Source organism: Centroberyx gerrardi, chromosome 16 (assembly GCF_048128805.1).
Source record: "Centroberyx gerrardi isolate f3 chromosome 16, fCenGer3.hap1.cur.20231027, whole genome shotgun sequence".
In the NCBI taxonomy this organism is placed as follows: Eukaryota; Metazoa; Chordata; class Actinopteri; order Beryciformes; family Berycidae; genus Centroberyx; species Centroberyx gerrardi.
The window spans coordinates 7601641-7613532 of record NC_136012.1 but is presented as its reverse complement, the minus strand read 5'-3'; the positions used below and the strand labels follow the sequence as shown (position 1 = coordinate 7613532).

General features: G+C 45.2%; 1 protein-coding gene across 1 annotated transcript; it reads right to left on the bottom strand.

The window, feature by feature from the left end:
- Nucleotides 1–1647: 1647 nt before the first annotated feature.
- vegfba (vascular endothelial growth factor Ba) lies at nt 1648–11787 on the bottom strand. Its single transcript, XM_071927171.2, has 8 exons — nt 10818–11787; nt 7170–7221; nt 6841–7037; nt 6658–6731; nt 6500–6535; nt 4508–4591; nt 3070–3246; nt 1648–2867 (listed from the first exon to the last, which is right to left on the bottom strand). The coding sequence occupies exons 1-8, from the start codon at nt 10893–10895 to the stop codon at nt 2846–2848; spliced, it is 720 nt and encodes a 239-aa protein (XP_071783272.1). The 5' UTR covers nt 10896–11787; the 3' UTR covers nt 1648–2845.
- Between the last annotated feature and the right edge of the window lie 105 nt (nt 11788–11892).

Sequence of the window (11892 nt, the reverse complement as noted above, 5' to 3'; positions counted from 1 at the left end):
AGGCCTATATATTATAAAAAAATGAAGACTGGTTGGTTTATTTATAAATGCGAATACAGACCATCCTTTGCATGGGGAGAACAAGAGGAACTAAAAACCCAAGAACCTTAATCATTAGAGTCTAAGGCTACAACAGCTTTGGGAAACCAGCTCCTGTTCCAGACTAACACACAGTGTCCGGTCTGTACTCCGTTCGCCCCCAATCCAAAATCTGTCCCAATGGCATGTACACATTTCAGAAAAGTCCTATAGGTTCCTCTAACCAACGCAAAAGCTAGAAGAGTCAAGTCTCCACACTGGAGACTGTGCTTATTGCTAAATGTAAATAAAAAACATTATCATCTTTCGAGAGGTCTGAAATAAAAAACAGGGAAGGTAACAACAATGTTCTAATACTTGGTCATTAGTGTGTTATAATAAAGAGGTAGTGATTGAAGCATTGATTGACAAAGTTACAACAGACATGGAACAATGAAGCGTGGAAAAAAATTACAAAGCTTATCATACTAGCCACTGAAACAAAGTTCTTGAGCCTGGAGCTGTCATACAGCTATTCAGACTATGGACTGCACACTGTTTCTAGCTGACACTCCCTCTAAAGCTACTTTTCTTTAATCAGCAGGATGGTATCACTCATTATGGGCTGATCCTGTGGTATGAATCATGGAGTCTCAGCCCCGAAGATTATATTTGGCCCATTGCTTACCATGGAAAATGACGCTAGGAAACAGGACACAGGGTCTGAATAGGTGTCAAAAAGGGGGGTTCAACTGGACCGTATTCACAGTGGCCATTTTGAACATTCAAGGTGGGAAACTCCCCGGAAGATTGGCATATACTAGTGTTACTTCAACACATAAGTGAGGACTTAAAATAGACCGAACAGTTATCAAATTAGCTAGCAATTTCAGGAAGAACAACCACAACTGCTTGACGTTAGCAGGGAAGTTAGTGGGCTAGCTTACTAGTTAGTAAGCTACTAGCTAGCTACTAGACTCATTTTAGTCTGGAATGTTTCTCAGTGGGGAATCTGTGAAATGATAAATGTTTGTCTGATTTCCCCACTCCGAGTGTTCAAAATGGCCGGCGTGTGAATAAGGTCAATGCCATTATGCGTTTTCTATGTCTCCATGTCGACAGAGGCTCTGCTTCAGCTTGTCTGACTGACAAGCTGTTCAACCCCTCATCCTTTCTGACACAGTCATAGTTCAGCTCCCTGCTCCCAGTCATGAGCGCACATGGAGTTAAACCGTGAGATTCAGCCGGAATATAAACAAGTTATGTTCCAAATGAATAATACTCTTTCCATCCCGGCTCTACCCCACAACATAAACAGCCATGTTTTCCTTTCACGGCACTGGGAACGGCTATTTGCTTGGTTTCTGTGAGCCACGGACACCACTGCCCCACTGATTATTTGAATTACACATTATAATGTATATAGTCTCCCATTTTGTGGCCCGTGTGAGCCGTCTCTGTTTAAATTGTATCGGTTTAGATGCAGAGTGTGTACATAGCCGGCCACCCAGTGTGACTCTTTATGCGGACGGATTAGAGATGAACAAAAACAAAACAAAGAAACATTCTGCAATATAGAACAACTTTTCAATCAACTTGACAGAATTATAACAAAATATAAAACAGGCGCATAATACATTATTTAATGAAGACATTGCAATAAACTGCAAATATAAACACCTGACATATATTTGCACACTTGATGTGGCATGAAAAAAAGCTTATGGTTACCTGCATTCATTTCACATTGTGTGTATGTATGTGTGTGTACTCAGTAAGTATGCATGTATGTGTGCCTGCTATAGCACAGAGAGTGAGTGAGAGAGTGTGTGTATTCACGCTTGCAGTGTCGTCTGTGTGCCTGGTGTAAGTGTGAATGTTTGTGTGTGTGTGTGTGTGTGTGAAGTGGTGGACGGCCGCCAGGCCTCATTATTGTCATTCTCCTCACTGCCCTGAAGAGGCAAACGGCTGCTTTCAATCGAGGAGCCGAGGAGAAGATGGAGACAAAAGGCCCAAATTAAACAAACGCCGGAAAAGCAGCTTGGAGAGCCAGCCTGTGGTCGTATACGCTCTGAATGAGAGAGGAGAACGGCTGCGGGGATAACCCATCTGGGCCTTTCAGCGCCGGGACCACACAGATACACTCCGTCCCAGCATTCAACTCAGCTATAGGTCCTCACACACAGGGGCGCCAGCTCATGTGCACGGCCTATGTCCTATTGGTATGTGTGTGTGTGTCCAATCCCTCTCCTTGTGCAGTTTCCCTGTGAAGAACATGTCACAGGTTCCAGTGAAGGATCAATATATAGCATAACTCCATAAGAAAGGTCCTCTTCCATCGTTTCACACATCATCCCCATTGTTCTTGGATGGTATGATCATTCTTGTTTCCACTGCTCTCTTGTATAGATCAGAAGTTCAACTGCAGATCAAAAGCAGTTCTCTTTGACTGCAGATTCCACAAGTAGTTCTACATGTGCAACAACTGCCACCCACTTCCACATCTCTCTAAGTCGACCCCTTGATCCCTCCAGTGTGTGTGACTTCTGTACATACATGTACATGTGGACTGACAGGCTATGAGATGGCAAGACTGCACACGCACACGTAAAACTATATTCAGGCTGGAATGCTTCACTTGTTGCTTTAGTAGAGTGGCGTTATGGGCTCTCGAGGGCGCGTACCCCCAGAAATATTTCCTTTAGTGTGAGGTACTGGATGTCCGAGCGTCTGTATGCTCCATGGCATCGTTGCTGAGAGTGGGGGATGAGTCAGCGGAGGAGAGGTGGAGAGAAGGAGGTGGAGGAGAAGTGGATGGATGGATGCATCACGGCCTCACGGCGTCACATCTGGAACCAAAAGCAAAAGAGAGAGGAAGGGCTAAATATAAGATAATTTTGACCGATACAGTCTGAAGGGCTGATTCTAATCAATGTGAAATTCCTCAGTGGGTGTGATCCATGATCCTTTCCCATCATCCCATACATTTTGAATCACTGTCCCACAAGTTCAAGCAACAGTATTTTCCTTTTTTTTGACTGATGGACTGACCTGCAGCGGTGAGGGTTGAGGCTCCGGCCTTTCTGGCTGCAGCTCTCCGCGCTGACGGTGCAGCGGCACCGACACGACGCCGCCTCCAGCGCCCACTTCCTCCCTCTGCAGGGGCGGCAGCGGGGCCCCGGAGAGGGAGAGGAGGAGGGGGGAGGAGGGGTCGGGACAGCGGGGGTTCTGGATGGAGGGAAAAGCTCAGTTAGCTATAGAATTCATAGATTCAAAATGAAAAGCGACGGCTTGTTGGAACACGCGAGACTGTAACCAGCCCGCACCACGCAGCGTGTGGGCGATGCGTCTGCGGTGACTAATGTGGGACGCGGTTCAGCGGAGAGGTGCTACACTGTTTCCTTAGCCGCCGACAAACTCTCTCTGTTCTTCCTCTCCGTCTGTTGCCATGGCTGTAGACCGCTCGTTGCCCGAGAGGCCTGCGATCTCTCCTCCAGAAGCTCGCTCGTTTCTCTTGAGGCTGAGAAAAGCCGCCTGTGTCAGCGAGTCCATTAACTGGAGCCGGTTCTGCCGCGGTCGTCCCGGGAGGCCCGGCGGCCTTAATGAAGTTACTTAATGAAGCAGAGAGGGGCCATCTTTGTTCGGATGCCGCTGACCACGCCCGCCGCTGGCACGGACAGAGGAGGTGGTTTTTGGGAGCAAATTAGACAGATTTCACACCTGCCAGAGTCTGAAAGGGGCCTGCTCTGAGTGATGGATGGGCTCTGAGGGACAGTGCACCCAAACCAGGCCCCCTCTGACCCCTGGGGCCGGAAATCACTGACAGCTAAGTGATGGGGAAGCAGCTGAAAACATGGGGAAAAGACCGGGAATAGGACTCTAACTCACTTTTTTTTCTTAGTGTTCTGGATTGGTTGTGGGAATCATATATGGTACGTGTGGTATAACGTGTATACTACACACACACACACACACACACACACACACACACACAGAGATCACAGGTCGGAGCTCCAAGTGTATCATAAAGCCTTTGTTTTGCTGTGATGACATTTGTGCCGGCATTTTGATGATGATAATGTATTGTTATTGATGATTGTAAATGTTAATGAATACTTGAATGCTCTGTATTGTATTGATGATGTGATTATGTAGCTCACCAGTCTTATGTGTTTGGTGTTACACAGGGGCAAGTCCCTCAGGTGAACTTGATTTTTTCTATTGTGTTGAATGTTCTTGTGTGTGTGTGTGTGTGTGTGTGTGTGTGTGTGTGCGCGTTTGAGTGTGAGTGAGTGACCTTGCCTGCTGGCTGTAAAACAAATTGTCCTTCAGGAATAACAAAGACCAGATAACCTAGTTTATTCTACTGCAGCGGGGCCAACAGTATCTGGATAATATGGATTTACACAAGCAGAAAACTTGATCTTAAACTGCATGAGAGCAAAGGTTTGTGATTAAACTAACAGCACGCAATGAATATTCAACTTACGCAGTTTCCACGGTTGCAGTTTTCTTCTGTTTGGATTTGCCCCTCTCCTTTTTCCTGCCTTTCCTTGTCGGCTTGGGAAAGGGCCTGGGAATTACAGACAGACAGAAAAGTCAGGATTTCACGTCACACAGCCTATATCTGTTGGAACTTCAATCACACCTATCCTCCTCCTATTGAGTGAAATTAATATGAATATTGGTTCCCTCAACTAATATCAAAGTGTATCGATTTTGGTTTTCCTGGTTTCATTTGTTTTGAAAGTTGCTCTCTCTCTCGCTCTCTCTCTCTCTCTCTCTCTCTCTCTGTTCTTATCCCATCTCCAGTAAACTATATAATATTCTGGCGACACTGTTTCCCAGCATAGTTCTGACATTGTTAGCAGAGTGATGCTGTTGTTGTCTTTGGAGCTCTAATTTGCTATTATGGATGCGTGACTCTGCTTCATCAGTCAGTGAGAGAGCACATGGCGGGGGAGATAACATCGTCTCTATGGTGACAACAGGATGCGGGCCGTCCCGAGGGATGCTGGGATAGAGTCACACAGAGGCTAACTCGCTGAGGGGCACACACACACACATGAACACACTCACACACACTTATACTAACATGTACAAACACACGTATGGTCACATGCACAAGTACATACAGTATGCAGGCATTCACTGAAACCACACAGTTATAAACGCATATACATGCACCCTGCTTGAAGTAAAAACACACACACCATACACACACACACACACACAAATTTGAATCCCTTATTTATGTCCCCATCCTAACAGGAAGCAGGGGGACATAAACATTGAAGATGCAATCAGATGATTGGCTGGCTGGACCTGCCAGTATGAGGCACACAAACAAACAAACATCAGGGATCCAAACAGCGAAGCCTCTGTCACTCTGTCCAGCTGTCAGTCCCAGCTGACACGGGACAGTGTCTGACCAGCTGCTGCTTCCTCCTGGACACAAGGGTTTCTCAAAATGTGTCTGGTCAAGAACACTTAAATTGATACGGATTAGGTCAGACAAAATCTTTGATGGAAGCCAGTTAAGGCCTGCTGTGAAAACAAATAAAACCACTACTGCACTTGACTATGCATTTATATAGAAAGTAATGATAGGCATATGATGGTTTAAAGCCTAACGTTACTGAAATATTCATCATGCATCCCTTATTGATTTTCACATTCCACTGAATTAAAAAATGTTAGTTTATCCTGTTCCGTTTCTATGGTGACAACCGACTCACATACTGCTAGCTTGACTACGAGTCAAACTTCCAATTGATTTTGTGTATTTAGGGCTGACTATTCATTTTCAACTCTGCCATGGGATGAAAAGAACAGGAGAGACGAAGACTGAAACAATCAGCATGTTCACTATCCCAGAATATTATATATATATATTATATATCCCAATAAAAAAGCACTGAAATGCACTCATTTAACCGCCTTTGTTTTGTTTCCTTTATTGTTTCCTATTGCATATTTACCCAAACTCTTACAGCAGGGCCAGTGTGCATGCATATTTTGAGGGTTACACTCTAATTCATTATGTCTTGGAAAACCAGGTGAGAAAGTGGTTCCTGTTCCTTTAACTAAACAAGGTAATGTTTTGATAGCCTGCAGTAACCCAGAGGCCTTATAATACATCCTGCAGTTACAATAAAGAGGGAAAAGAGACCCAGCCCCTTCGCCAAGCTGGCTATAGCCCTGTTCAAGTGACTGAAACAGTGACATTACACTGCTCCTTATTTTGCTGCAGACCCCCTGAAACCCTCACATACTGCTGGAGGAGCCTGGACCCCACTTTCACAACCACTGGCCCAGGTTAATGAATATGAAGACCAGCAGCAGAGGACTGGAACACAGACCAAATGTCTTTGGGTATCAAGTCAACAGCTCTCTCTCTCTCTCTCTCTCTCTCTCTCTCTCACACACACACACACACACACAAAGAGAAAGAGACAGAAGGAGAAAGAAAGTGTGGTACCTTGTTGTAGGTGATGATGGGAGCTGTTCTTTTACTCTGCACACAAAAACAACAGATTGCGTCAGTATTAAGGTACAGAGGATGATAAACTGCAGATGTGTGTGTCTTTGTGTACAGACAATGAACATGTGAATGTGTGTGCTTTATCGGGTGCTTACCTGCACTCACACTGGCTGTGCTCGACGAAGGGCAGTTCAATGAGCTCGTGCTTCATGAAGGAGGTTCTCATCAGCTGCAGAAGCATCCGGAACAGTCACATGTTAGACTGCAAGCATCTTCTCAGGGTTGAACTTTACTAACCTTAATCTTCTACTGGTGTGTGTGTGTGTGTGTGTGTGTACCTCCATGGTGAGCGTGTGTGTGAGCGAGGGAACACACTCCAGGGCCTCGTCGGCGCAGCAGCCGCCGCATCGCCTCACCGACACGCAGGCTGGGACGAAGAGGTGGTGCGTCTCCCCCGGCAGCTCCCGCCACACCTCCACCAGGGTGTCCCGCGGCTCACAGCCACTCCTGGAATACACCTCCAACCACCGCCGCACTGGTGGAGAGACATAGACAGAGAGAGAGAGAGAGAGAGAGAGAGAGGGGAGACAAGTCATTGGGATGAAGGATGGTATTTTGAGAAGAAAGGAGAATGTAATAGAAGTGAGAATAGAAATAGGAAGTGTACCTTCTCGACCTTCTCTGGACCTGGGGGAGTCTGCTGGCCGCCAGTGAGCAAGCTGGAGGGAGAAAACAATAGTCATGAAAAACTTTATTGGTAAAGCACTTTACGAACGACACCAGTTGACCAATTAGATAGTGGAGGTAGGTGGTGGAGGGAGCTTAGGACTCTGAAAAACTTCAAGACCGATGCAGAGTTGGTCTTACGTTTGTTGGACAGGTAAGCAGCCTCTGTCAAGCAAACAGCTCACAAACAACCTGTTGCTAGTAAGCAGCTAAATGGTATTGGGTAAAGTGGGTTTGAGCTGCTAGACCTCTGTGTTAGCCAATAGCATCGCTTGCTATTGATTCCATCTTTTACTTGACTAGCTGTATAATGTTTCTGTAACTCTCTGGGATGTTCTAAACATTTATAACAGTTTGCAGTGAGATATATTTCCTCTTCACTTGACATCTCTCAACTGTAACACTACTTGGCTAGGTGGTGTCTGTTGTGAAAATGCCAGTTTTCATAGCGTAGCTGACGGAGACGGGAGGGCTGAGGCTTGTGGAGGAGGACACACGTTTGCTGATGTTGTTGTAGTTCCTATGGCTGCTGTTAGATGTTACTAAAGAGTCCACATTACCGATTGTTCCTTTAACAGAAGTGCAATAAAACCAGTGATGTAGTAGTCAATTAAAAGGTGGGTAAACTATCACCTCCAGTTGATGATCATCATAAGGCGATAAAACACCAATATTAACAAAAAAAATGATTTTGTCTTTAAAAACCTATGCTCATATAAGGTAGACGGTTTAGATGCTATTTCCTATGATCTATACTATGAATTCATGTGCTATAGATTCATGTCAGCCTAGAATATTCCATGAATGAAAAGGTGGATAAACTGAGTTTAGGTAGGTTTACTCTCCACTACATCCCTGAATAAAACCAAAGTATAACAGTGCTATAGCAGCAATTAAACTGAAAGACCATGAACTCAAGTTTGTGAAAGTGTGTCAATTAAAAATATCCTAATTTATCCTGGTAAGTATGTTTTCAGGTTGGCCTCACATGCTGAAGGACAGGGGCCTGTGTTTTGTCTCTATTTAAATTAATGTATCTTGCATGTGGTCATAAATTTGACCAACCATGTATCTACTGCATGTATCTACTCTTATTGATCACTGACCAAGACTCCTTTCAGTACATGCAAAACCATTTTACACTGGTGATGTAATTATTGAGGAATTGGCAGTAACCTCCGGCTTGCCTTTGTTTGAAAGGCTATAGTGCCTATCGACTGGGCAAAGCATTTCCTGCTAAAGCACACAGCGCTGTTTCACGCCTGGCATCTTTAAACATGAATACCTCCATTATTTATGGCACTAAATGACAGGAAGTGGGTGAAAAGTTGCTCTGAACTTGGATACAGTTTCTTTCGATTTTCGCCTGACCGCATGTAAGAGGGTCTGTGTAGGCCTACGACAGCTAACCCAGCATAACTGTAGGGTCCATTATTCAAAATATCCTACATAGAAGGGGAGAGATGGAGCCATTTGTCTATGTAACCTCATGCTAAACAAACTCACACAACTTTTTGGCAAATAAACACTCTGATCAACTTTGATCAGCCAGTCACCACCCTGACAAAAATGGCAATGACAGACTCAGCCGGCCCTATTTTCAACTCCGTCACCCTGTCTGAGGGAGGGAGCTGCTGGTTGTGTGGACAAGCCAGACCTGCTACCTTTGGCCTTAAGTCTACATTACCTTATGATGGGGTTTGAAACACTTTCAGTGGACATACACTGGTAGATAGTGGGAATATCTCTCACTGATGAACTATTACAGTAGGCTATACAGTATCTAGGCTTGAGTCTGAGTCAGTCTGCAAGACACTGTCACTACTTCACTTACTAATATAAAAAAATACCCAATATAGTTGTGGTAGATATTGTGTTCTCTCATAATTCTAATGGTAATATGATTTCAATATATTGTTCACTTCTTTGATGTCACCAGGCTGCTGTACCACTAAACTCACTGCAGTTTACTCACTCATATAAGCCAGTCTCCACTGGGAGGGAAAAACACACAGAAAGAGAAACTGCATTTTACAGCTCTCTGTTTCTCTCTGTCTCTCTCTCTGTCTCTCTCTCTCTCTCTCACACACACACACACACACACACACACAGAGCCATTATTGAGCCTATGTGTGTGAGGACCAAGGCCACTTGTAAGGGAATGTAGACTTTGTCCAATTGCCCCCCTTTACCTCCCCCCCCACCACACACACACACACACACGTTTGCCCCACGTTGATTCTTTGAGCTAGGACTGTGGCCATTTTGTGACAAGTAAGGATTCTAAGCTGAAGTATTGAATAAAATGTTATATTTAACAACTCAATGGTGTGTGTGTGTGTGTGTGTGTGTGTGTGTGTGCATGCGTGCATGTGTGTGTGTGTGTGTGTGTGTGTGTGTGTGTGTTTTCTGTATCAGTCTTTGAGACAGGGCTAAGATTATCTCCCTGGCAGTTCCCTAGTCACATCTGCTAGGAGCTGGCACACACACACACACACACACACACACACACACACACCACTGAGTGCCAGCCAGCCCAGTGCCATCTGCAGTGGTATTGCTGTCTGTCTACTGTCTACTGTCTACACCATCTAACTCCCAGACACTACCAGAGCACACACTACAGATGGGCCAAGACCACAGTGTGTGTGTGTGTGTGTGTGTGATAGAGAGGGAGAGAGAGAGAGAGAGAGAGAGAGAGAGAGAGAGAGAGAGAACCTACCCTATACCTAAAAAGCAACACCATCTCTCCCACACTAACTTGGATCACTACAGGAGGATGACCCATTTTGTCACAGTCAGAGAAGAAGACGATATAAAAAGACAGTGTGTGTGTGTGTGTGTGTGTGTGTGTGTGAACAGGTGAAGGGGCTTGTCCATGTGCAGTGCTGTGTGCCGTGTAGCGTCTAGTTTGATGAATCAGTGGCACATGCAGCAGGACTGGATCCCACACTGCCTCAAGGCACTGCCTGTTCTTGATAGGAAGACTCCAGACAAATAAAAAACCAAGCACATGCAGGTCTGCCTGTGTGTCTGTGTGTGTGTGTGTGTGTGTGTGTGGTGCTCCGCCTTGGCAAATGACTATCAAAGGCCCATATGTCACAAAGTGGATCACATGTGCTTTGTAATACAAACCAGGTTTATATGCCAATCACACGATTAGCTCATCAGTGAGGCAGTAATGCTGTATCAGGGTATGAGAGTGAGGCTGTAGTGAATGAACAGCTCCTATGAAAGAGAACTATAACAACCCTATAATATATTTTAGAAGGTTACTATACAAATATGACAGCAAAACTTTGAAGTCCCTATAGGAATACTAGTGATTTTTCTCAGTAGGGATCAGTCATTGGACCATCCTGTAAGCCTCTGAAGCGGCAAGCGTCAATGACCTAGGGGATAACTTCCACCATGGTGTAAGTTTCATACAGAAAACTACACCAGGCATGCCGTAATACTTTATGCCTTTCTAGTGATCATCAGTGTAACTTGAAGGAAACAAAAAAAACCGCACCACAAAATCAACTCATAATGACGAGATGTGGCCAATCCACACCACGTCCACTGAGGTGAAATAGTCCATACATACCTTGGCATGGGACGTGGGTATTCTGGTGAGCAGCAGGAATTGAAACATTCCTAGAATAACTTGAAGCATAATCCCCATTGTGCAGGAGTCCAAGAGGCACGCAAAAAATATTTTTTTGGACCAATCCAAAAAAAAAAAAAAGAAAAAAAAAAGAAGAAGGTGACTTCTCCGGCTGTCTCCTTTGCCTCTGTGCCTGATCAAACCCGTAGATCTCCCGCTTTCATTCCCCGGTCTCTCTTCCTTGACGGGACCCCCGGGGCGGCATCCTCATTATTACAAACTTTGTCTTGTTGCATTTGAGGCAAAATGATGGGACTTGCCCAGCCTTTGCCAAAACGAGCAGTCTATTCCCGATAATATAGGCCAAACCGGTATATAATCCCAACTCTACTAGCCTATTTGTTAATGTTACACTGGACTCGGCTATAGTCTACAATAATCTAACCTTGAATCTCCTGCCATTAGGTTTTCCATATGGAGACGGCACCAAATTCTAAGCTCATTATTTCATATCTAACCGCGGCACCCATGATAAACCAATAATCCACTGATATTTTGGTGAGACTTGTATAAACTTTGAGTGATGCCCCCCTCCCCTAGGCTATATCTCGAATGCCGGTCAGGGATAATAAGCCGGTACCGTCAGTCTATTGGTCGGGATCCCATTAAACCGGGATCCGGGGGATCCGGGGTGGCGTGACTACAGGTCCATTTTGAGTCCCGCTGAAAGGTGGCGCGAGCATAAAATCCTCTCTGTCTGTGAGCTACAAAAAAATCCTCCAACTAGGACGTTTCTCCCCCAAAGATCCGCCGCTTTGACCCACGCAGAGAGGGACGGTGTCGCATATCCCACTCCGCGGCTCGGTCACAGTGGATCCACAGTGGAGCTCTCACTGAAAATGTGACGTTTCTCCCTCCGGGCGCATCTTCCCCGTTTTTTTCTTTTATCCCCTTATAAATAAGCCTAGAATAATATCCTCCGCTGACATCGCAGTAGCCACGGTGCAGTGATTGTCCGCAGAGAGAGAGGGAGAGAGAGAGAGAGAGAGAGAGAGAGAGAGAGAGAGGAGGGGAG